A 25,973-nucleotide genomic window follows, 5' to 3' on the forward strand; every position below is an offset into this window, starting at 1 on the left:
TTGAGATGTTGCTGAAATCTTTCTCCTCAACTCCTCATTCAGTAAACTGCTTGTTACTTGGCTCATAGTGATAACACAGTCTAGCACAGAATTGCTAAGGGAAACCATTAGTGTCTTCCAACTTTCTTACAATTAACTAAGAAATAACAATGCATGTAACTCATCATTAAGAGATATTTTCATAAAGAAAAACTAGTTAGTGATACTTTATATTTTATTTGAATGCTTAGCAATAGAAGCCTCCTATTTATATTTGATTAGTATTTATATATGAAAATCAATGGGAGAAAATTTATTATATGTCTTATATATATAATATTTTGCTTGCCAATGATATTGGTTTATTATACCAAACTAAGAAATTTCTCATCAAGAATTTTAAGATTGCTAATATGAATGAGACATTTTATGTTATTAGCATTGAGATATTTAATGATAGATTTCAAGGATTACTATGACAGTCTCAAAAATGATATATTGATCGAGTTTTAGAGAGATTTAGTATATAATTTTGTTTAAGCTATAATAAAAGTAAAATTTTTAACCAAAATAAGTATTTTTAAAAATAAAAAATAATCAGTTGAAAGTTTATTATATGCTCAAGCATATGCATGATTAGATATAAGTTTTATAGTTGAAATACTGGGTAGATACTAGAGTTACCTAATAATTAAAATACTGAAAGACTATAAATAATCTATTAAGATATCCAAAAGGGATAAAGGATTATATGCTCATATATATGAAATTAGTTCAACTTAAAATGATGATATTTTCAAGTGCTAATTTTGTAATATATCTTGATAATAGGAATCCCATTTTACATTTATATCTATATCAGTTGGAGAGGTAATTTATAGGGAAAAATATAAATTCATATTATTACATTCTTAAAAATAGAAGTTGATTTTGTGGCATGCTTTGAGATCATCTATAAAGCTTTATGATTGTAAAATTTTATCGTAGGACTTGATATAGTTAGACTCAATTACCAAATCGCTGAAGATATATTTTGACATATCATAGTAACTTTGTTCTCTAAAAATGATATGTACTATTATAACTTTATGCATTACGATATATAGTAATTGATAGTTAGAGAAGAGAGTTCAGAAATAACTAATGTCAATTAATAACTTGAGTTCCACTATATTGGTTATTGATCCATTCACTTGGACTTACAGCCTAAAATATTTGAAAGAATATATTCTTATGATTGGGTATACGAGCAACCCATAAAAGATATGATGATACATATTTTAGTTGACATAATAATTGATATTCTTGCTTATGTATTTAAAATTATTATTTTTATTATTCTGTTCAAATTTATTTAATATGATAACAGGATTGTCTTGACAAAATAAATTATAGAAGCCATTTTAGACTATATTAGGCAGGGCTAACATTGATGACATTGATGACATACAATCTCTCTAACTCACATTTCTACTTAGATTTAATGTAGTATTATTATATTTATCAAACTTATTAACCTTTTTTTTTTAATTTGTGCACATATAAACTTTTAAAACTTTACAATCTAATTGGGTAAAATTATTTTAAAATAACTTTTTTATTTTTTATTTTGAACCTCTTTGTATCTTACCAATTAATGGGTCAAGTGGGAGAATGTTAGATTTTGTGACCCTATCTAATTAGGTAAGATATATTATAGATATGATTGAATTTTGATTATGATTATCGACCAAAGTCCAATTATGATAGGATTCTTTAGAGGATGATCTCGATGGAAGGAAGTCTCATAATTACTTATCATAGACTCTTTACTCTTGCATATAAATAGACAGAATCTTCTAGGGACTATACACTAATAATTAGATACACATAATACGTGGATATATGGATGTATGGATACGTGACATGATTGAGATATTATATATCTTCTCTCATCTCTTTTTAGTCACGTGATTTAGTCAATGAAAGATTGCATATCTTTTTTTCATCTTCCTTTCATCTCTAAATCTATCATGCAGTGATCCTATGAAAGATAATGAAAGAAGAAAAGACGACTTTAGTTCTCATTACACATCGATATTACTATAGCTTTTGGATCTTATGATGATGCATCCATAGATTAGATAAAGATTTTTTATCCAGCATCATAAATTTAGATATATTATTATTTGATTTTAAATTTTAATATTAATATTTTTTTGTATAATAGCATAAGGATGAACTGTTTCAATCGACAACGAACCTGTTAGCGTAGACAACTAAGGTTGCCAAAGAGTTCAAGGCATCAACTCACTAACCACATAAGGCTGCTGTCACGGACAGAGCCTAAACTAATCAAGTTCATATGAGATGAGTATTACGTCGCATAAAAACGGATTACATAATGCTAACGCAGCTTATGTTTATGTACATAGACGTGACTTGAAGAATGATATGAGTTTTCCTATGAGTCTGATATTGGAGGAAAAGTTTGACACGAATAATTAAATTATTGTATGTCGACTGGAAATTCATAAGCATGCATTTTGAAGTGTCTTACAACTTGCTTAAACGAAATATAAATTTAATAGCTTTTGGACAGGACATAGTTTGATGGTGATACGTTAAAAGTTCACGATTCATAACCTTATCTGACACGACATGCTCAAGACTAAAGTATGCATGTGATTGAAACAAACAATTAGCAAACGGAAAGTCTGCAAAGCAGGGATCTTAGAAAAACAATATATAGTAATTATTCGCTATCGCTTATTCTCATTCATTCTTGTGTAGCAGTAGAATTTGACCGGCATTTTGTTGTCCTCATGATTTGATTTTAGAGATTATACCTTTGACTTTCCATAATGAATCAGTCACGATTGGATAACTAAATTAATGGTCAAAATGATCGAGATATTAGTGATATGACTTTTTATTTTAAAAAAAATAAATTTTCTTAACTAAATCAACGGGTTACAAAAGGCATTCCGATATGGGAATGTAATAAAAAGCTAAATCGGAAATTCCACTCGTCTCTTTAAAAAAATAAATGATTGAAAAATCTGATCAATCAGTTGGTCATCTTATTTTTTAATAAATAAAAATATTATATATATCAAAATATGTAAAAACATATTTCTTATAGACGACGGATAACATAGCTATGCATCAAAATCAAAATGTTCATCAACATCATTGTGTCAAATTCCACGTGCACAAGTTCAAATCTCTCAGTTCAACGGTCTAAACTCCCACCAACACTGCCATGGTCACGAGCTGCCATAGCATGATACGGTCACGTCAACGTCATTAAATAAGACGGTCAAATTCGACGTGCACAGATTCAAATCTCTCAGTGAGAAGGTCATAAAAGTCCCACCAAAATTGCCATGAACAGTTGATTTGATTGAGCTACCATAGTATGATACGGTCACGTCAATAATCACCAATTAACCTATCAACTATGTACAAAAATCGTAAGCACTGTCATGTCTATCAAAAAGAAAAGGTGGGGCCTCTTGCTCCTTAGTTCCCATGCAACTATGGATTTCACCGACACGCGTTACTGTTCGCCCTCCACTTTCTCTTCCTCCTACTACTACTACTTCACTCGGTCCATCTAACCTCATATCGTAGGCGGCTTTCACATCTATATAGTGTCTTACCTCGTTACGAATCATGTTTCATAAGGTTATTATGAACGATGAATTATGGATAAAAGAATGATCAGAAAATATCTAAAATCTCTCAACAATATCATATATTTATATCTACTCTTATTTACATATCTGTATATTGAAGTATTTTTTTATCTTAAAAAATCTTATTTTTCTATGAGCGAGAGCATAGGATCTGTGATAAGTAATTAAGAGAATTCATCCCATCATTGTCATATTCTAAGGAATCATATCATAATTAAATTTTCTTGATCGATTATCATAATCAGAATCCAATCATATTCATAATATATCTTATCAAATTAGATAAGATAACATAATCTAATTTTTTTTTTCACTTAGTCCATTAATTGATAAGATAAAAAATATAAAATATAAATATAAATTTATTTTAAAAAAATATATTTAATTAGATTATATTTTTTTAAAAAATAATTTACATATGCACATGAATTTTTATAAAACAAATCAATAAGTTCAATAAATATAATACCATATTAAATTTGACTATCAATATTAGTTATAACGATCATATTTCTATAATCAATTAATTAACTAAATGAGTGTAATCAGTATATACAACATCATCATCCAACAAAGTCAAGAATTTTTCGTTCAGCTCTGACCTTAAAAATCGTGGGATCAGGATAGGGCCCTTAAAACCTTTAGATGCACTATCGTTTGTAATGATACAAAGACAAGTAGGAAACACTTTGCAGGTGCGGACATAATCAATAATATGACATGAACTGTTGATTTGTGCGCCAGAGAGAGCGGTAAAGGTAACTATCAATCAACTCTTACATTATCAACCGTTCACTCATCACTGTCTTACGAATTTATGGGATACGCCGATGTGTTTTTTGCATCGATTGAGAGTGGCCTTTCATTGCTGCGTGTACTGGATACATGCAGATTCCCAAATTGTTGCTTCCTTTGGGTTGCACCCAAAATTCGTTAGTGCCCAGAATAAAATAGCTATTTAATGTGTTCAACAGTCCAAACTTGGATATATTAATTTGGATCAAAGTAGGACTATTGATTTGACTTCAACTTGTGTATTTCATGTACATCCGTCTTATGACATGTTCAAAGAAATAATACAACGGATGGCCTCTAAACATGAACGTATCTCTAAGTGTTAGAGACTACACCTTGGACTTTTCTTTTGAATGCCGCCGCACAAGCTTTGTCCCAAATGAACCTGTCCCAAAACATCATGAAATGATACTAAACGAATGTTTTTATTATTATTTGGACTTACAGATTTAGAATATTGATGATTATGAATGAAAATTGCAAATCAAACCATATCACTATCATCTTTCAAAGTTAGATTTTCCTTGACCAACGAAACAATTGCGTTCCCAAACATGGTCAAAGATATACAGAATGAAACTAATACCCTCGGAGTAGGACACGTCCATGGCGGCTTGCTTGCGACCGAAACAATCAAGTAACGAACGGAAAGTTGGCGTTGCCGAGATTGTAGAAAAAATAATATATATAAATATATATAACAATTATTTATCAGATTTTATGGTTTATTCTCATTTTAAAGTGGCTGACGAATTTGACCGCCACCATTGTGATCCCATTATTTTGTTTGTTGTACTATCCAGACTTTGACCCAGATGAACTATCGTGATGATACGGGAACGTCCGTCACTACTGAACCGGGAAGCTGCATGCGAAACTCGTAACTGTCGTGTGTATAAGAAGGGTGTACGGGCCTGTGGTGCCTCATCACCAGAAAACTAATTAAACCATGGATCTCACCAGCACCTCCTCCCTCTTCTCCTTTCTCGTCCTCCTCGTTTCGCTGCTGCTACTCAAGAAGAACAGGTCTGGTGGCGGAGCTCGTGCCACACTGCCTCCCGGTCCATCTAAGCTCCCTATCATAGGCAGCTTGCACCATCTCTTGGGTGGCCTGCCGCATCGTTCCCTCACTGCCTTATCTAAGAAATTTGGCCCCGTGATACTCCTGAAGCTCGGTGAGGTCCCCACCCTCGTTGTCTCATCTACCGAAGCGGCTGCTGAGATCATGAAAACTCACGACGTCAGCTTCGCCTCTCGGCCCACTAACCTGAATCTCCAGTCCGCCACATACGGTGACAGGGGCGTCGGCTTTACCTCGTATGGATTCCACTGGAGGGAGCTGCGCAAGATGAGCATCGTGGAGCTATTGAGTGCCAAGCGAGTCCAATCTTTTCGCTTTATCCGGGAAGAGGAGGTGCTTAATCTTGTGCGGTCGATAGTCCTGTTGTCCAACGCTGGTTCCACCGTGAACCTCAGTAAGAAATTGGTGCTGTTGGCTAATGACATAGGCTCCCGGTCCGTCATCGGCAGCAAGTGCAAGTACCAGAAAGAGTTCATACGGATAGTGATGCAAACGCTGGAAGCTGCCGGAGGCTTCAGTTTGGCGGACTTATTCCCGTCATGGCCGATAATTAAACTTCTCAGTGGCGCGACTTTCAAGATGCAGATGTTACACCGTGACATGGACGCGATCCTGAATAGCATCATTCAAGAGCGCAGAGAAAGGAAGTCCGCAGAGCAACCGGAGGAGGAGGAGGAGGAGGCCTTGGTCGATGTCATGCTGAGAGTTCAAGCTGAAGGTAGCCTGTCATTCCCCTTAGCAGACGAGGACATGAAAGCCATGATGCTGGTATGCTTTTTTTTTTTAAACCCTAATCTTTCCTTACAGTCGCAGTTTCGAGAATCTAATTTCTGGATTCCTTTTGCAATAAAGGATATGCTCGGTGGGGCCAGCGAGACCTCCGCAGGAATAATGGAGTGGGCCATGTCGGAGCTGATGAGGAATCCAAGAGTGATGCGGAAGTTGCAAGAGGAGGTGAGGGAGACTGTCGGAGAAAAGGGAAAGGTGACGGAGAAGGACATCAACGGAATGAACTACTTGAAACTGGTCATCAAGGAGACTCTGAGGCTGCACCCTCCTGTTCCTCTGCTGCTCCCCCGAGAGTGCCGGGAGACGTGCGAGGTTCTTGGTTACCAGATACCAGAGAAGACGAGAGTATTCGTGAACGTTTGGGCCTTGGGAAGGGATCCTCGATACTGGGACAGTCCCACTGAGTTTGAGCCAGAGAGATTCGAGAGGAGGAATTCCATGGTCGACTTCAAGGGAACCAACTTTGAGTTCTTACCTTTCGGGGCAGGCAGGAGGATATGCCCAGGGATGTCATTTGGTTTGAAGAGCATAGAGCTTTCCCTGGCTAGCCTTCTCTACAACTTTGATTGGGAGCTCCCATCGGGAAATGAAGGGATGCCCCAGGAGTTGGACATGAGCGAGACCTTCTCGATTACGTGCCGGAGGAAGTCGGACCTCTGCCTACGTGCCATCCCTCGTATTCCTTTCTCCATGACTTGACCTTTACCCAAAAATACATGCAACCGTAGTCGTTTCTTCAAGTATGCACTTCTACCCAATAGTCTTTACTTGTATCGTCGTCATCGTTATCGTCCTCATCGGAGCAGCATTGTTACAGAAATTTGTTACACTTCATATAGACAGTGTTGATAAAGTGTAGGAGGCTCTTTCTTGTGACGTGGCTGTTTAGTATAATGAAATGACCGTTTTGATATTTGAAATAATTAAATATTATTGCCAAAGGATGAATGTTACGAAAAAGCATATCTTGAATACCGTAAAATTTCATCAAAATCCTGATTTGGCTTATTTTCTAGTCAACTGTATCTCTAGCCAAACTAAGAGATATTATGAATAATTAAATATTATTGCCAACTGTATTTCTAGTCAATTTTATAATTGAGGACATCAATTAAAAATTTTTAATTTTTGAAAGAGAAAACTATAATTTTTACCTAAGATATATAAAAGAAATTTTTAATTTATGAAATGGTAGAATTGAAATGTAAACATAATGACATAGAATGGAATTATCTTATGAGGGGTAAAACCATCCTTTTTAATAAAACCCTAAATGTCCCTTTGTACGATCATTGCATAAGGCATGGTCGTTGCTTGCATGCGACCTCCAGCATTCAGTTGACGTTATTTTTTGCTAGCAAATATTGTCACAATAGTGCTACTCGTGCCTCGTAGGTCGACCATTGGAGGCCACCGTCCTCAATGATACTGTTGTCAACAGCAACCTATCAATAGTGGTCCATTGATCAAACATGATAAAATTTTATATCACCCAAAAGCAGGCGATAAGATAGATTAGATAGAAAAGAAAATCGATAATATCAATAAATCATTCATGCATCGTAAATGAAAACAACATATTTTCATGAGCAAAAGGTGCTAACAAGTAGATCTAAGATATTTGATTTAACAACTATAGTTAGCAAGTATAAAAACCATCCTTGTACTATTATGTAAAAAACTTAAATAACAAAATCTGAAATTAAATAATAATATATTTAAATTTACGATATGTACATTTTGATGCTGCTAAAAAATATTTATCTAATCCATGAGCGTACCATCATTAAATTCAAAAGCTCTAGTGATACCGTTTTGTAAAGAGAACCATACTCACTTTCTCCTCTCTTTCTATTTTTCACAAGAGCACTATGGGCGATCAATTTATGGACAAAATAAAGATGAAAGAAGATATATAATCTTTCATCACATGACTAAAAGGAGATGTGAGGATCGATAACCTTTCGATCATGTTACATATCCAACCGATGATTGTACAAATGCCATCCAAAATTTTCCCCGATGCTTAATTATATAGATCCTTATCAATATATAGCAATACATATATTATCATGAGTCTTTTAAATTATCCTCCCGTCACATCTTGGACTCGCAAATAGATGTTCTATTATGCTAGAGCATGGTCTGTCATTGAATTTATCAAAAATCAAGAAGAAATTCTATCTTCAACTGAAACTTTATCAGAAATAAAAGAATGGATCGTTGTGCCCGAAATCATTCAAAATAAAATGATTACCTAACAATAATGATAACCACAACCCATAATTTCTCTGATGCAAATATATACAATAGGCACATTCAATAAAAGTCTAGCCTAACTACATGTTCCGGACACATAAGATAGGTAAGGCAAGGAATTTTCTTTGACTTGTAACTAAGGCAAGGAAAATATGTTCCGGACATATAAGATAGGCAAAGTAGGAACATATCGATCCTCAAATTCATGTTCTTCTAGTTGGATCTAAAAACACCAATGGAGGCGATACCTACCACCAGCAAGAACTTTGGTGAAGTAATAAAATGGAGATCCTTGCGTGAAGCTATAGATGGATAGTAGATCAGCTTAAAGAGGTCGTGACGGATTTGAATCTTTATGTTTTGATGAGATGGATTGATAGTTTATATAATAATTCTTTGGAAGCATTGTGGTCGAGATCGTGAGAAGTCTCGCTCCTAATAACTCAAATTCAATTTATCACAACCACATGAAATATCAAGACTTATAACATCATGACATCCGAAAGCAAGTTATGTGAATAGATGTATAGGAGTTTGATTCAGTATAGGAATTTTGATTAGGGGCACGCATATGTGCCCAAGAGAGAGCCAATATATGTGGCCATAAGTGCAGTTTTTGTTTGGATGGAATTCGTATTGCGTCAACTATTATTGTGTTTCTCATCTCTATTTATGAATATATTATTAAGGATGATTTCCTTAAAAAAAAATTCATATCTTGAGTTTTTTTTAATCAGTACTCTTATTTTACTTAAAAAATAATTATATCACTAACATCGCGATCACTGTGATCATTAATTTAGTTTAGTTATCCAATCGTGACTGATTCATTATGGAAAGTCGAAGGTATAATCTATAAAATCAAATCATGGGGAAAACGAAATGTCGGTCAAATTCTACTGCTGCATAGAATGAGAATAAGCGACAATGAATAATTACTATATATATTGTTTTTCTAAGATCCCTGCTATGCAAACTTTCGGTTTGCTAATTGTTTGTTTCAATCCCACCAACAGTGCCAATGACCGGAGATTTGATTGAGATGCCAAACGGTCACGTCAATCATCAACAAGCAAAACGGTCAAATTCGACGTGCACATGTTCAAATCTCTCAGGAAATCGGTCTAATGTCCCACCAACACTGCCATTGTATTATAATACGGTAACGTCATTCATCACCAATTAACCTAGAAATTATGTATAAAAAAAAAAACACTGTCATGTCTATCAAAAAAAGAAAAAAGAGTGGCCTCTTGCTCGTCGGTTCCATACAACACCAACACTTGGTTACGTTTTCTCCGCCCTCCTATTTCTCTTCCTTCTGCGACTTACAAGAATAACAAGCTCTAGTCAATGAGCTAGTGCCAGACTGACACCCGATCCATCTAACCTCTTTTATCGAAGGTGGCTTGCACCATCTTCTTAATGTCTTTACTCATCATTGTGTCACTGTCAATTTCACATACATCCATCTTATGACATGCTCAAAGAAATAAGACAACGGGTGGCCTCTGAACATGGACGCATCTCTAAGTGTTAGAGACTACACCTTGGACTTTTATTTTGCATGCCGCACAAGCTTTGTCCCAAATGAACCTGTCCCAAAACATCGTGAAATGATACTAAACTAATGTTTTTATTATTATTTGGACTTCAGATTTAGAATATTGATGATTATGAATGAAAATTGCAAATCAAACCATATCATGATCATCTTTCAAAGTTAGATTTTCCTTGGCCAATGAAACAATTGCGTTCCGAAACATGGTCAAAAATATACTGAATGCCCTCGGAGTAGGACACGTCCATGGCGGCTTGCTTGCGACCGAAACAAACAAGTAACGAACGGAAAGTTGGTGTGGCCAGAGATTGTAGAAAAAATAATATATATATATATATATATATATATAACAATTATTTATCAGATTTTATAGTCTGTTCTCATTTTAAATTGGCTGACGAATTTGACCGCCACCGTTGGGATCCCATGTTTATGTTTGTTGTACAATCCAGACTTTGACCCAGATGAACTATCGTGATGATACGGGAACGTCCGTCACTACTGAACCGGGAAGCTGCATGCGAAACTCGTAACTGTCGTGTGTATAAGAAGGGTGTACGGGCCTGTGGTGCCTCATCACCAGAAAACTAATTAAACCATGGATCTCACCAGCACCTCCTCCCTCTTCTCCTTTCTCGTCCTCCTCGTTTCGCTGCTGCTACTCAAGAAGAACAGGTCTGGTGGCGGAGCTCGTGCCACACTGCCTCCCGGTCCATCTAAGCTCCCTATCATAGGCAGCTTGCACCATCTCTTGGGTGGCCTGCCGCATCGTTCCCTCACTGCCTTATCTAAGGAATTTGGCCCCGTGATACTCCTGAAGCTCGGTGAGGTCCCCACCCTCGTTGTCTCATCTACCGAAGCGGCTGCTGAGATCATGAAAACCCACGACGTCAGCTTCGCCTCTCGGCCCACTAACCTGAATCTCCAGTCCGCCACATACGGTGACAGGGGCGTCGGCTTTACCTCGTATGGATTCCACTGGAGGGAGCTGCGCAAGATGAGCATCGTGGAGCTATTGAGTGCCAAGCGAGTCCAATCTTTTCGCTTTATCCGGGAAGAGGAGGTGCTTAATCTTGTGCGGTCGATAGTCCTGTTGTCCAACGCTGGTTCCACCGTGAACCTCAGTAAGAAATTGGTGCTGTTGGCTAATGACATAGGCTCCCGGTCCGTCATCGGCAGCAAGTGCAAGTACCAGAAAGAGTTCATACGGATAGTGATGCAAACGCTGGAAGCTGCCGGAGGCTTCAGTTTGGCGGACTTATTCCCGTCATGGCCGATAATTAAACTTCTCAGTGGCGCGACTTTCAAGATGCAGATGTTACACCGTGACATGGACGCGATCCTGAATAGCATCATTCAAGAGCGCAGAGAAAGGAAGTCCGCAGAGCAACCGGAGGAGGAGGAGGAGGAGGCCTTGGTCGATGTCATGCTGAGAGTTCAAGCTGAAGGTAGCCTGTCATTCCCCTTAGCAGACGAGGACATGAAAGCCATGATGCTGGTATGCTTTTTTTTTTTAAACCCTAATCTTTCCTTACAGTCGCAGTTTCGAGAATCTAATTTCTGGATTCCTTTTGCAATAAAGGATATGCTCGGTGGGGCCAGCGAGACCTCCGCAGGAATAATGGAGTGGGCCATGTCGGAGCTGATGAGGAATCCAAGAGTGATGCGGAAGTTGCAAGAGGAGGTGAGGGAGACTGTCGGAGAAAAGGGAAAGGTGACGGAGAAGGACATCAACGGAATGAACTACTTGAAACTGGTCATCAAGGAGACTCTGAGGCTGCACCCTCCTGTTCCTCTGCTGCTCCCCCGAGAGTGCCGGGAGACGTGCGAGGTTCTTGGTTACCAGATACCAGAGAAGACGAGAGTATTCGTGAACGTTTGGGCCTTGGGAAGGGATCCTCGATACTGGGACAGTCCCACTGAGTTTGAGCCAGAGAGATTCGAGAGGAGGAATTCCATGGTCGACTTCAAGGGAACCAACTTTGAGTTCTTACCTTTCGGGGCAGGCAGGAGGATATGCCCAGGGATGTCATTTGGTTTGAAGAGCATAGAGCTTTCCCTGGCTAGCCTTCTCTACAACTTTGATTGGGAGCTCCCATCGGGAAATGAAGGGATGCCCCAGGAGTTGGACATGAGCGAGACCTTCTCGATTACGTGCCGGAGGAAGTCGGACCTCTGCCTACGTGCCATCCCTCGTATTCCTTTCTCCATGACTTGACCTTTACCCAAAAATACATGCAACCGTAGTCGTTTCTTCAAGTATGCACTTCTACCCAATAGTCTTTACTTGTATCGTCGTCATCGTTATCGTCCTCATCGGAGCAGCATTGTTACAGAAATTTGTTACACTTCATATAGACAGTGTTGATAAAGTGTAGGAGGCTCTTTCTTGTGACGTGGCTGTTTAGTATAATGAAATGACCGTTTTGATATTTGAAATAATTAAATATTATTGCCAAAGGATGAATGTTACGAAAAAGCATATCTTGAATACCGTAAAATTTCATCAAAATCCTGATTTGGCTTATTTTCTAGTCAACTGTATCTCTAGCCAAACTAAGAGATATTATGAATAATTAAATATTATTGCCAACTGTATTTCTAGTCAATTTTATAATTGAGGACATCAATTAAAAATTTTTAATTTTTGAAAGAGAAAACTATAATTTTTACCTAAGATATATAAAAGAAATTTTTAATTTATGAAAGGGTAGAATTGAAATGTAAACATAATGACATAGATTGGAATTATCTTATGAGGGGTAAAACCATCCTTTTTAATAAAACCCTAAATGTCCCTTTGTACGATCATTGCATAAGGCATGGTCGTTGCTTGCATGCGACCTCCAGCATTCAGTTGACGTTATTTTTTGCTAGCAAATATTGTCACAATAGTGCTACTCGTGCCTCGTAGGTCGACCATTGGAGGCCACCGTCCTCAATGATACTGTTGTCAACAGCAACCTATCAATAGTGGTCCATTGATCAAACATGATAAAATTTTATATCACCCAAAAGCAGGCGATAAGATAGATTAGATAGAAAAGAAAATCGATAATATCAATAAATCATTCATGCATCGTAAATGAAAACAACATATTTTCATGAGCAAAAGGTGCTAACAAGTAGATCTAAGATATTTGATTTAACAACTATAGTTAGCAAGTATAAAAACCATCCTTGTACTATTATGTAAAAAACTTAAATAACAAAATCTGAAATTAAATAATAATATATTTAAATTTACGATATGTACATTTTGATGCTGCTAAAAAATATTTATCTAATCCATGAGCGTACCATCATTAAATTCAAAAGCTCTAGTGATACCGTTTTGTAAAGAGAACCATACTCACTTTCTCCTCTCTTTCTATTTTTCACAAGAGCACTATGGGCGATCAATTTATGGACAAAATAAAGATGAAAGAAGATATATAATCTTTCATCACATGACTAAAAGGAGATGTGAGGATCGATAACCTTTCGATCATGTTACATATCCAACCGATGATTGTACAAATGCCATCCAAAATTTTCCCCGATGCTTAATTATATAGATCCTTATCAATATATAGCAATACATATATTATCATGAGTCTTTTAAATTATCCTCCCGTCACATCTTGGACTCGCAAATAGATGTTCTATTATGCTAGAGCATGGTCTGTCATTGAATTTATCAAAAATCAAGAAGAAATTCTATCTTCCACTGAAACTTTATCAGAAATAAAAGAATGGATCGTTGTGCCCGAAATCATTCAAAATAAAATGATTACCTAACAATAATGATAACCACAACCCATAATTTCTCTGATGCAAATATATACAATAGGCACATTCAATAAAAGTCTAGCCTAACTACATGTTCCGGACACATAAGATAGGTAAGGCAAGGAATTTTCTTTGACTTGTAACTAAGGCAAGGAAAATATGTTCCGGACATATAAGATAGGCAAAGTAGGAACATATCGATCCTCAAATTCATGTTCTTCTAGTTGGATCTAAAAACACCAATGGAGGCGATACCTACCACCAGCAAGAACTTTGGTGAAGTAATAAAATGGAGATCCTTGCGTGAAGCTATAGATGGATAGTAGATCAGCTTAAAGAGGTCGTGACGGATTTGAATCTTTATGTTTTGATGAGATGGATTGATAGTTTATATAATAATTCTTTGGAAGCATTGTGGTCGAGATCGTGAGAAGTCTCGCTCCTAATAACTCAAATTCAATTTATCACAACCACATGAAATATCAAGACTTATAACATCATGACATCCGAAAGCAAGTTATGTGAATAGATGTATAGGAGTTTGATTCAGTATAGGAATTTTGATTAGGGGCACGCATATGTGCCCAAGAGAGAGCCAATATATGTGGCCATAAGTGCAGTTTTTGTTTGGATGGAATTCGTATTGCGTCAACTATTATTGTGTTTCTCATCTCTATTTATGAATATATTATTAAGGATGATTTCCTTAAAAAAAAATTCATATCTTGAGTTTTTTTTAATCAGTACTCTTATTTTACTTAAAAAATAATTATATCACTAACATCGCGATCACTGTGATCATTAATTTAGTTTAGTTATCCAATCGTGACTGATTCATTATGGAAAGTCGAAGGTATAATCTATAAAATCAAATCATGGGGAAAACGAAATGTCGGTCAAATTCTACTGCTGCATAGAATGAGAATAAGCGACAATGAATAATTACTATATATATTGTTTTTCTAAGATCCCTGCTATGCAAACTTTCGGTTTGCTAATTGTTTGTTTCAATCCCACCAACAGTGCCAATGACCGGAGATTTGATTGAGATGCCAAACGGTCACGTCAATCATCAACAAGCAAAACGGTCAAATTCGACGTGCACATGTTCAAATCTCTCAGGAAATCGGTCTAATGTCCCACCAACACTGCCATTGTATTATAATACGGTAACGTCATTCATCACCAATTAACCTAGAAATTATGTATAAAAAAAAAAACACTGTCATGTCTATCAAAAAAAGAAAAAAGAGTGGCCTCTTGCTCGTCGGTTCCATACAACACCAACACTTGGTTACGTTTTCTCCGCCCTCCTATTTCTCTTCCTTCTGCGACTTACAAGAATAACAAGCTCTAGTCAATGAGCTAGTGCCAGACTGACACCCGATCCATCTAACCTCTTTTATCGAAGGTGGCTTGCACCATCTTCTTAATGTCTTTACTCATCATTGTGTCACTGTCAATTTCACATACATCCATCTTATGACATGCTCAAAGAAATAAGACAACGGGTGGCCTCTGAACATGGACGCATCTCTAAGTGTTAGAGACTACACCTTGGACTTTTATTTTGCATGCCGCACAAGCTTTGTCCCAAATGAACCTGTCCCAAAACATCGTGAAATGATACTAAACTAATGTTTTTATTATTATTTGGACTTCAGATTTAGAATATTGATGATTATGAATGAAAATTGCAAATCAAACCATATCATGATCATCTTTCAAAGTTAGATTTTCCTTGGCCAATGAAACAATTGCGTTCCGAAACATGGTCAAAAATATACTGAATGCCCTCGGAGTAGGACACGTCCATGGCGGCTTGCTTGCGACCGAAACAAACAAGTAACGAACGGAAAGTTGGTGTGGCCAGAGATTGTAGAAAAAATAATATATATATATATATATATATATAACAATTATTTATCAGATTTTATAGTCTGTTCTCATTTTAAATTGGCTGACGAATTTGACCGCCACCGTTGGGATCCCATGTTTATGTTTGTTGTACAATCCAGACTTTGACCCAGATGAACTATCGTGATGATACGGGAACGTCCGTCACTACTGAACCGGGAAGCTGCATGCGAAACTCGTAACTGTCGTGTGTATAAGAAGGGTGTACGGGCCTGTGGTGCCTCATCACCAGAAAACTAATTAAACCATGGATCTCACCAGCACCTCCTCCCTCTTCTCCTTTCTCGTCCTCCTCGTTTCGCTGCTGCTACTCAAGAAGAACAGGTCTGGTGGCGGAGCTCGTGCCACACTGCCTCCCGGTCCATCTAAGCTCCCTATCATAGGCAGCTTGCACCATCTCTTGGGTGGCCTGCCGCATCGTTCCCTCACTGCCTTATCTAAGAAATTTGGCCCCGTGATACTCCTGAAGCTCGGTGAGGTCCCCACCCTCGTTGTCTCATCTACCGAAGCGGCTGCTGAGATCATGAAAACTCACGACGTCAGCTTCGCCTCTCGGCCCACTAACCTGAATCTCCAGTCCGCCACATACGGTGACAGGGGCGTCGGCTTTACCTCGTATGGATTCCACTGGAGGGAGCTGCGCAAGATGAGCATCGTGGAGCTATTGAGTGCCAAGCGAGTCCAATCTTTTCGCTTTATCCGGGAAGAGGAGGTGCTTAATCTTGTGCGGTCGATAGTCCTGTTGTCCAACGCTGGTTCCACCGTGAACCTCAGTAAGAAATTGGTGCTGTTGGCTAATGACATAGGCTCCCGGTCCGTCATCGGCAGCAAGTGCAAGTACCAGAAAGAGTTCATACGGATAGTGATGCAAACGCTGGAAGCTGCCGGAGGCTTCAGTTTGGCGGACTTATTCCCGTCATGGCCGATAATTAAACTTCTCAGTGGCGCGACTTTCAAGATGCAGATGTTACACCGTGACATGGACGCGATCCTGAATAGCATCATTCAAGAGCGCAGAGAAAGGAAGTCCGCAGAGCAACCGGAGGAGGAGGAGGAGGAGGCCTTGGTCGATGTCATGCTGAGAGTTCAAGCTGAAGGTAGCCTGTCATTCCCCTTAGCAGACGAGGACATGAAAGCCATGATGCTGGTATGCTTTTTTTTTTTAAACCCTAATCTTTCCTTACAGTCGCAGTTTCGAGAATCTAATTTCTGGATTCCTTTTGCAATAAAGGATATGCTCGGTGGGGCCAGCGAGACCTCCGCAGGAATAATGGAGTGGGCCATGTCGGAGCTGATGAGGAATCCAAGAGTGATGCGGAAGTTGCAAGAGGAGGTGAGGGAGACTGTCGGAGAAAAGGGAAAGGTGACGGAGAAGGACATCAACGGAATGAACTACTTGAAACTGGTCATCAAGGAGACTCTGAGGCTGCACCCTCCTGTTCCTCTGCTGCTCCCCCGAGAGTGCCGGGAGACGTGCGAGGTTCTTGGTTACCAGATACCAGAGAAGACGAGAGTATTCGTGAACGTTTGGGCCTTGGGAAGGGATCCTCGATACTGGGACAGTCCCACTGAGTTTGAGCCAGAGAGATTCGAGAGGAGGAATTCCATGGTCGACTTCAAGGGAACCAACTTTGAGTTCTTACCTTTCGGGGCAGGCAGGAGGATATGCCCAGGGATGTCATTTGGTTTGAAGAGCATAGAGCTTTCCCTGGCTAGCCTTCTCTACAACTTTGATTGGGAGCTCCCATCGGGAAATGAAGGGATGCCCCAGGAGTTGGACATGAGCGAGACCTTCTCGATTACGTGCCGGAGGAAGTCGGACCTCTGCCTACGTGCCATCCCTCGTATTCCTTTCTCCATGACTTGACCTTTACCCAAAAATACATGCAACCGTAGTCGTTTCTTCAAGTATGCACTTCTACCCAATAGTCTTTACTTGTATCGTCGTCATCGTTATCGTCCTCATCGGAGCAGCATTGTTACAGAAATTTGTTACACTTCATATAGACAGTGTTGATAAAGTGTAGGAGGCTCTTTCTTGTGACGTGGCTGTTTAGTATAATGAAATGACCGTTTTGATATTTGAAATAATTAAATATTATTGCCAAAGGATGAATGTTACGAAAAAGCATATCTTGAATACCGTAAAATTTCATCAAAATCCTGATTTGGCTTATTTTCTAGTCAACTGTATCTCTAGCCAAACTAAGAGATATTATGAATAATTAAATATTATTGCCAACTGTATTTCTAGTCAATTTTATAATTGAGGACATCAATTAAAAATTTTTAATTTTTGAAAGAGAAAACTATAATTTTTACCTAAGATATATAAAAGAAATTTTTAATTTATGAAAGGGTAGAATTGAAATGTAAACATAATGACATAGATTGGAATTATCTTATGAGGGGTAAAACCATCCTTTTTAATAAAACCCTAAATGTCCCTTTGTACGATCATTGCATAAGGCATGGTCGTTGCTTGCATGCGACCTCCAGCATTCAGTTGACGTTATTTTTTGCTAGCAAATATTGTCACAATAGTGCTACTCGTGCCTCGTAGGTCGACCATTGGAGGCCACCGTCCTCAATGATACTGTTGTCAACAGCAACCTATCAATAGTGGTCCATTGATCAAACATGATAAAATTTTATATCACCCAAAAGCAGGCGATAAGATAGATTAGATAGAAAAGAAAATCGATAATATCAATAAATCATTCATGCATCGTAAATGAAAACAACATATTTTCATGAGCAAAAGGTGCTAACAAGTAGATCTAAGATATTTGATTTAACAACTATAGTTAGCAAGTATAAAAACCATCCTTGTACTATTATGTAAAAAACTTAAATAACAAAATCTGAAATTAAATAATAATATATTTAAATTTACGATATGTACATTTTGATGCTGCTAAAAAATATTTATCTAATCCATGAGCGTACCATCATTAAATTCAAAAGCTCTAGTGATACCGTTTTGTAAAGAGAACCATACTCACTTTCTCCTCTCTTTCTATTTTTCACAAGAGCACTATGGGCGATCAATTTATGGACAAAATAAAGATGAAAGAAGATATATAATCTTTCATCACATGACTAAAAGGAGATGTGAGGATCGATAACCTTTCGATCATGTTACATATCCAACCGATGATTGTACAAATGCCATCCAAAATTTTCCCCGATGCTTAATTATATAGATCCTTATCAATATATAGCAATACATATATTATCATGAGTCTTTTAAATTATCCTCCCGTCACATCTTGGACTCGCAAATAGATGTTCTATTATGCTAGAGCATGGTCTGTCATTGAATTTATCAAAAATCAAGAAGAAATTCTATCTTCCACTGAAACTTTATCAGAAATAAAAGAATGGATCGTTGTGCCCGAAATCATTCAAAATAAAATGATTACCTAACAATAATGATAACCACAACCCATAATTTCTCTGATGCAAATATATACAATAGGCACATTCAATAAAAGTCTAGCCTAACTACATGTTCCGGACACATAAGATAGGTAAGGCAAGGAATTTTCTTTGACTTGTAACTAAGGCAAGGAAAATATGTTCCGGACATATAAGATAGGCAAAGTAGGAACATATCGATCCTCAAATTCATGTTCTTCTAGTTGGATCTAAAAACACCAATGGAGGCGATACCTACCACCAGCAAGAACTTTGGTGAAGTAATAAAATGGAGATCCTTGCGTGAAGCTATAGATGGATAGTAGATCAGCTTAAAGAGGTCGTGACGGATTTGAATCTTTATGTTTTGATGAGATGGATTGATAGTTTATATAATAATTCTTTGGAAGCATTGTGGTCGAGATCGTGAGAAGTCTCGCTCCTAATAACTCAAATTCAATTTATCACAACCACATGAAATATCAAGACTTATAACATCATGACATCCGAAAGCAAGTTATGTGAATAGATGTATAGGAGTTTGATTCAGTATAGGAATTTTGATTAGGGGCACGCATATGTGCCCAAGAGAGAGCCAATATATGTGGCCATAAGTGCAGTTTTTGTTTGGATGGAATTCGTATTGCGTCAACTATTATTGTGTTTCTCATCTCTATTTATGAATATATTATTAAGGATGATTTCCTTAAAAAAAAATTCATATCTTGAGTTTTTTTTAATCAGTACTCTTATTTTACTTAAAAAATAATTATATCACTAACATCGCGATCACTGTGATCATTAATTTAGTTTAGTTATCCAATCGTGACTGATTCATTATGGAAAGTCGAAGGTATAATCTATAAAATCAAATCATGGGGAAAACGAAATGTCGGTCAAATTCTACTGCTGCATAGAATGAGAATAAGCGACAATGAATAATTACTATATATATTGTTTTTCTAAGATCCCTGCTATGCAAACTTTCGGTTTGCTAATTGTTTGTTTCAATCCCACCAACAGTGCCAATGACCGGAGATTTGATTGAGATGCCAAACGGTCACGTCAATCATCAACAAGCAAAACGGTCAAATTCGACGTGCACATGTTCAAATCTCTCAGGAAATCGGTCTAATGTCCCACCAACACTGCCATTGTATTATAATACGGTAACGTCATTCATCACCAATTAACCTAGAAATTATGTATAAAAAAAAAAACACTGTCATGTCTATCAAAAAAAGAAAAAAGAGTGGCCTCTTGCTCGTCGGTTCCATACAACACCAACACTTGGTTACGTTTTCTCCGCCCTCCTATTTCTCTTCCTTCTGCGACTTACAAGAATAACAAGCTCTAGTCAATGAGCTAGTGCCAGACTGACACCCGATCCATCTAACCTCTTTTATCGAAGGTGGCTTGCACCATCTTCTTAATGTCTTTACTCATCATTGTGTCACTGTCAATTTCACATACATCCATCTTATGACATGCTCAAAGAAATAAGACAACGGGTGGCCTCTGAACATGGACGCATCTCTAAGTGTTAGAGACTACACCTTGGACTTTTATTTTGCATGCCGCACAAGCTTTGTCCCAAATGAACCTGTCCCAAAACATCGTGAAATGATACTAAACTAATGTTTTTATTATTATTTGGACTTCAGATTTAGAATATTGATGATTATGAATGAAAATTGCAAATCAAACCATATCATGATCATCTTTCAAAGTTAGATTTTCCTTGGCCAATGAAACAATTGCGTTCCGAAACATGGTCAAAAATATACTGAATGCCCTCGGAGTAGGACACGTCCATGGCGGCTTGCTTGCGACCGAAACAAACAAGTAACGAACGGAAAGTTGGTGTGGCCAGAGATTGTAGAAAAAATAATATATATATATATATATATATATAACAATTATTTATCAGATTTTATAGTCTGTTCTCATTTTAAATTGGCTGACGAATTTGACCGCCACCGTTGGGATCCCATGTTTATGTTTGTTGTACAATCCAGACTTTGACCCAGATGAACTATCGTGATGATACGGGAACGTCCGTCACTACTGAACCGGGAAGCTGCATGCGAAACTCGTAACTGTCGTGTGTATAAGAAGGGTGTACGGGCCTGTGGTGCCTCATCACCAGAAAACTAATTAAACCATGGATCTCACCAGCACCTCCTCCCTCTTCTCCTTTCTCGTCCTCCTCGTTTCGCTGCTGCTACTCAAGAAGAACAGGTCTGGTGGCGGAGCTCGTGCCACACTGCCTCCCGGTCCATCTAAGCTCCCTATCATAGGCAGCTTGCACCATCTCTTGGGTGGCCTGCCGCATCGTTCCCTCACTGCCTTATCTAAGAAATTTGGCCCCGTGATACTCCTGAAGCTCGGTGAGGTCCCCACCCTCGTTGTCTCATCTACCGAAGCGGCTGCTGAGATCATGAAAACTCACGACGTCAGCTTCGCCTCTCGGCCCACTAACCTGAATCTCCAGTCCGCCACATACGGTGACAGGGGCGTCGGCTTTACCTCGTATGGATTCCACTGGAGGGAGCTGCGCAAGATGAGCATCGTGGAGCTATTGAGTGCCAAGCGAGTCCAATCTTTTCGCTTTATCCGGGAAGAGGAGGTGCTTAATCTTGTGCGGTCGATAGTCCTGTTGTCCAACGCTGGTTCCACCGTGAACCTCAGTAAGAAATTGGTGCTGTTGGCTAATGACATAGGCTCCCGGTCCGTCATCGGCAGCAAGTGCAAGTACCAGAAAGAGTTCATACGGATAGTGATGCAAACGCTGGAAGCTGCCGGAGGCTTCAGTTTGGCGGACTTATTCCCGTCATGGCCGATAATTAAACTTCTCAGTGGCGCGACTTTCAAGATGCAGATGTTACACCGTGACATGGACGCGATCCTGAATAGCATCATTCAAGAGCGCAGAGAAAGGAAGTCCGCAGAGCAACCGGAGGAGGAGGAGGAGGAGGCCTTGGTCGATGTCATGCTGAGAGTTCAAGCTGAAGGTAGCCTGTCATTCCCCTTAGCAGACGAGGACATGAAAGCCATGATGCTGGTATGCTTTTTTTTTTTAAACCCTAATCTTTCCTTACAGTCGCAGTTTCGAGAATCTAATTTCTGGATTCCTTTTGCAATAAAGGATATGCTCGGTGGGGCCAGCGAGACCTCCGCAGGAATAATGGAGTGGGCCATGTCGGAGCTGATGAGGAATCCAAGAGTGATGCGGAAGTTGCAAGAGGAGGTGAGGGAGACTGTCGGAGAAAAGGGAAAGGTGACGGAGAAGGACATCAACGGAATGAACTACTTGAAACTGGTCATCAAGGAGACTCTGAGGCTGCACCCTCCTGTTCCTCTGCTGCTCCCCCGAGAGTGCCGGGAGACGTGCGAGGTTCTTGGTTACCAGATACCAGAGAAGACGAGAGTATTCGTGAACGTTTGGGCCTTGGGAAGGGATCCTCGATACTGGGACAGTCCCACTGAGTTTGAGCCAGAGAGATTCGAGAGGAGGAATTCCATGGTCGACTTCAAGGGAACCAACTTTGAGTTCTTACCTTTCGGGGCAGGCAGGAGGATATGCCCAGGGATGTCATTTGGTTTGAAGAGCATAGAGCTTTCCCTGGCTAGCCTTCTCTACAACTTTGATTGGGAGCTCCCATCGGGAAATGAAGGGATGCCCCAGGAGTTGGACATGAGCGAGACCTTCTCGATTACGTGCCGGAGGAAGTCGGACCTCTGCCTACGTGCCATCCCTCGTATTCCTTTCTCCATGACTTGACCTTTACCCAAAAATACATGCAACCGTAGTCGTTTCTTCAAGTATGCACTTCTACCCAATAGTCTTTACTTGTATCGTCGTCATCGTTATCGTCCTCATCGGAGCAGCATTGTTACAGAAATTTGTTACACTTCATATAGACAGTGTTGATAAAGTGTAGGAGGCTCTTTCTTGTGACGTGGCTGTTTAGTATAATGAAATGACCGTTTTGATATTTGAAATAATTAAATATTATTGCCAAAGGATGAATGTTACGAAAAAGCATATCTTGAATACCGTAAAATTTCATCAAAATCCTGATTTGGCTTATTTTCTAGTCAACTGTATCTCTAGCCAAACTAAGAGATATTATGAATAATTAAATATTATTGCCAACTGTATTTCTAGTCAATTTTATAATTGAGGACATCAATTAAAAATTTTTAATTTTTGAAAGAGAAAACTATAATTTTTACCTAAGATATATAAAAGAAATTTTTAATTTATGAAAGGGTAGAATTGAAATGTAAACATAATGACATAGATTGGAATTATCTTATGAGGGGTAAAACCATCCTTTTTAATAAAACCCTAAATGTCCCTTTGTACGATCATTGCATAAGGCATGGTCGTTGCTTGCATGCGACCTCCAGCATTCAGTTGACGTTATTTTTTGCTAGCAAATATTGTCACAATAGTGCTACTCGTGCCTCGTAGGTCGACCATTGGAGGCCACCGTCCTCAATGATACTGTTGTCAACAGCAACCTATCAATAGTGGTCCATTGATCAAACATGATAAAATTTTATATCACCCAAAAGCAGGCGATAAGATAGATTAGATAGAAAAGAAAATCGATAATATCAATAAATCATTCATGCATCGTAAATGAAAACAACATATTTTCATGAGCAAAAGGTGCTAACAAGTAGATCTAAGATATTTGATTTAACAACTATAGTTAGCAAGTATAAAAACCATCCTTGTACTATTATGTAAAAAACTTAAATAACAAAATCTGAAATTAAATAATAATATATTTAAATTTACGATATGTACATTTTGATGCTGCTAAAAAATATTTATCTAATCCATGAGCGTACCATCATTAAATTCAAAAGCTCTAGTGATACCGTTTTGTAAAGAGAACCATACTCACTTTCTCCTCTCTTTCTATTTTTCACAAGAGCACTATGGGCGATCAATTTATGGACAAAATAAAGATGAAAGAAGATATATAATCTTTCATCACATGACTAAAAGGAGATGTGAGGATCGATAACCTTTCGATCATGTTACATATCCAACCGATGATTGTACAAATGCCATCCAAAATTTTCCCCGATGCTTAATTATATAGATCCTTATCAATATATAGCAATACATATATTATCATGAGTCTTTTAAATTATCCTCCCGTCACATCTTGGACTCGCAAATAGATGTTCTATTATGCTAGAGCATGGTCTGTCATTGAATTTATCAAAAATCAAGAAGAAATTCTATCTTCCACTGAAACTTTATCAGAAATAAAAGAATGGATCGTTGTGCCCGAAATCATTCAAAATAAAATGATTACCTAACAATAATGATAACCACAACCCATAATTTCTCTGATGCAAATATATACAATAGGCACATTCAATAAAAGTCTAGCCTAACTACATGTTCCGGACACATAAGATAGGTAAGGCAAGGAATTTTCTTTGACTTGTAACTAAGGCAAGGAAAATATGTTCCGGACATATAAGATAGGCAAAGTAGGAACATATCGATCCTCAAATTCATGTTCTTCTAGTTGGATCTAAAAACACCAATGGAGGCGATACCTACCACCAGCAAGAACTTTGGTGAAGTAATAAAATGGAGATCCTTGCGTGAAGCTATAGATGGATAGTAGATCAGCTTAAAGAGGTCGTGACGGATTTGAATCTTTATGTTTTGATGAGATGGATTGATAGTTTATATAATAATTCTTTGGAAGCATTGTGGTCGAGATCGTGAGAAGTCTCGCTCCTAATAACTCAAATTCAATTTATCACAACCACATGAAATATCAAGACTTATAACATCATGACATCCGAAAGCAAGTTATGTGAATAGATGTATAGGAGTTTGATTCAGTATAGGAATTTTGATTAGGGGCACGCATATGTGCCCAAGAGAGAGCCAATATATGTGGCCATAAGTGCAGTTTTTGTTTGGATGGAATTCGTATTGCGTCAACTATTATTGTGTTTCTCATCTCTATTTATGAATATATTATTAAGGATGATTTCCTTAAAAAAAAATTCATATCTTGAGTTTTTTTTAATCAGTACTCTTATTTTACTTAAAAAATAATTATATCACTAACATCGCGATCACTGTGATCATTAATTTAGTTTAGTTATCCAATCGTGACTGATTCATTATGGAAAGTCGAAGGTATAATCTATAAAATCAAATCATGGGGAAAACGAAATGTCGGTCAAATTCTACTGCTGCATAGAATGAGAATAAGCGACAATGAATAATTACTATATATATTGTTTTTCTAAGATCCCTGCTATGCAAACTTTCGGTTTGCTAATTGTTTGTTTCAATCCCACCAACAGTGCCAATGACCGGAGATTTGATTGAGATGCCAAACGGTCACGTCAATCATCAACAAGCAAAACGGTCAAATTCGACGTGCACATGTTCAAATCTCTCAGGAAATCGGTCTAATGTCCCACCAACACTGCCATTGTATTATAATACGGTAACGTCATTCATCACCAATTAACCTAGAAATTATGTATAAAAAAAAAAACACTGTCATGTCTATCAAAAAAAGAAAAAAGAGTGGCCTCTTGCTCGTCGGTTCCATACAACACCAACACTTGGTTACGTTTTCTCCGCCCTCCTATTTCTCTTCCTTCTGCGACTTACAAGAATAACAAGCTCTAGTCAATGAGCTAGTGCCAGACTGACACC

The 25,973-nt window shown here is 38.0% G+C and overlaps 8 protein-coding genes across 8 annotated transcripts; all 8 read left to right on the plus strand.

Annotated features, from left to right (window-relative positions):
• The first annotated feature begins 5,391 nt into the window (after positions 1 to 5,391).
• On the plus strand, positions 5,392 to 6,385 carry LOC135613982 (desmethyl-deoxy-podophyllotoxin synthase-like). The gene is made up of 2 exons (XM_065110979.1): positions 5,392 to 6,299; positions 6,343 to 6,385. The coding sequence occupies exons 1-2, from the start codon at positions 5,404 to 5,406 to the stop codon at positions 6,383 to 6,385; spliced, it is 939 nt and encodes a 312-aa protein (XP_064967051.1). The 5' UTR covers positions 5,392 to 5,403.
• On the plus strand, positions 6,368 to 7,252 carry LOC135615644 (cytochrome P450 71D10-like). Its single transcript, XM_065114449.1, has one exon. The coding sequence runs from the start codon at positions 6,391 to 6,393 to the stop codon at positions 7,021 to 7,023; it is 633 nt and encodes a 210-aa protein (XP_064970521.1). The 5' UTR covers positions 6,368 to 6,390; the 3' UTR covers positions 7,024 to 7,252.
• A 3,490-nt stretch (positions 7,253 to 10,742) lies between these two features.
• On the plus strand, positions 10,743 to 11,724 carry LOC135613983 (desmethyl-deoxy-podophyllotoxin synthase-like). The gene is made up of 2 exons (XM_065110980.1): positions 10,743 to 11,638; positions 11,682 to 11,724. The coding sequence occupies exons 1-2, from the start codon at positions 10,743 to 10,745 to the stop codon at positions 11,722 to 11,724; spliced, it is 939 nt and encodes a 312-aa protein (XP_064967052.1).
• LOC135615645 (cytochrome P450 71D10-like) lies at positions 11,699 to 12,591 on the plus strand. The gene has a single exon (XM_065114450.1). The coding sequence runs from the start codon at positions 11,730 to 11,732 to the stop codon at positions 12,360 to 12,362; it is 633 nt and encodes a 210-aa protein (XP_064970522.1). The 5' UTR covers positions 11,699 to 11,729; the 3' UTR covers positions 12,363 to 12,591.
• A 3,476-nt stretch (positions 12,592 to 16,067) lies between these two features.
• LOC135613984 (desmethyl-deoxy-podophyllotoxin synthase-like) lies at positions 16,068 to 17,061 on the plus strand. Its single transcript, XM_065110981.1, has 2 exons — positions 16,068 to 16,975; positions 17,019 to 17,061. The coding sequence occupies exons 1-2, from the start codon at positions 16,080 to 16,082 to the stop codon at positions 17,059 to 17,061; spliced, it is 939 nt and encodes a 312-aa protein (XP_064967053.1). The 5' UTR covers positions 16,068 to 16,079.
• Positions 17,036 to 17,928, plus strand: LOC135615646 (cytochrome P450 71D10-like). The gene has a single exon (XM_065114451.1). It carries the CDS (start codon positions 17,067 to 17,069, stop codon positions 17,697 to 17,699), a length of 633 nt encoding a protein of 210 aa, XP_064970523.1. The 5' UTR covers positions 17,036 to 17,066; the 3' UTR covers positions 17,700 to 17,928.
• Positions 17,929 to 21,404: 3,476 nt separating this feature from the next.
• Positions 21,405 to 22,398, plus strand: LOC135613986 (desmethyl-deoxy-podophyllotoxin synthase-like). The gene is made up of 2 exons (XM_065110982.1): positions 21,405 to 22,312; positions 22,356 to 22,398. The coding sequence occupies exons 1-2, from the start codon at positions 21,417 to 21,419 to the stop codon at positions 22,396 to 22,398; spliced, it is 939 nt and encodes a 312-aa protein (XP_064967054.1). The 5' UTR covers positions 21,405 to 21,416.
• LOC135615647 (cytochrome P450 71D10-like) lies at positions 22,373 to 23,265 on the plus strand. The gene has a single exon (XM_065114452.1). The coding sequence runs from the start codon at positions 22,404 to 22,406 to the stop codon at positions 23,034 to 23,036; it is 633 nt and encodes a 210-aa protein (XP_064970524.1). The 5' UTR covers positions 22,373 to 22,403; the 3' UTR covers positions 23,037 to 23,265.
• Positions 23,266 to 25,973: the final 2,708 nt, after the last annotated feature.

The sequence above is a fragment of the Musa acuminata genome, chromosome BXJ2-6 (genome assembly GCF_036884655.1).
Source record: "Musa acuminata AAA Group cultivar baxijiao chromosome BXJ2-6, Cavendish_Baxijiao_AAA, whole genome shotgun sequence".
Lineage (NCBI taxonomy): Eukaryota > Viridiplantae > Streptophyta > Magnoliopsida > Zingiberales > Musaceae > Musa > Musa acuminata.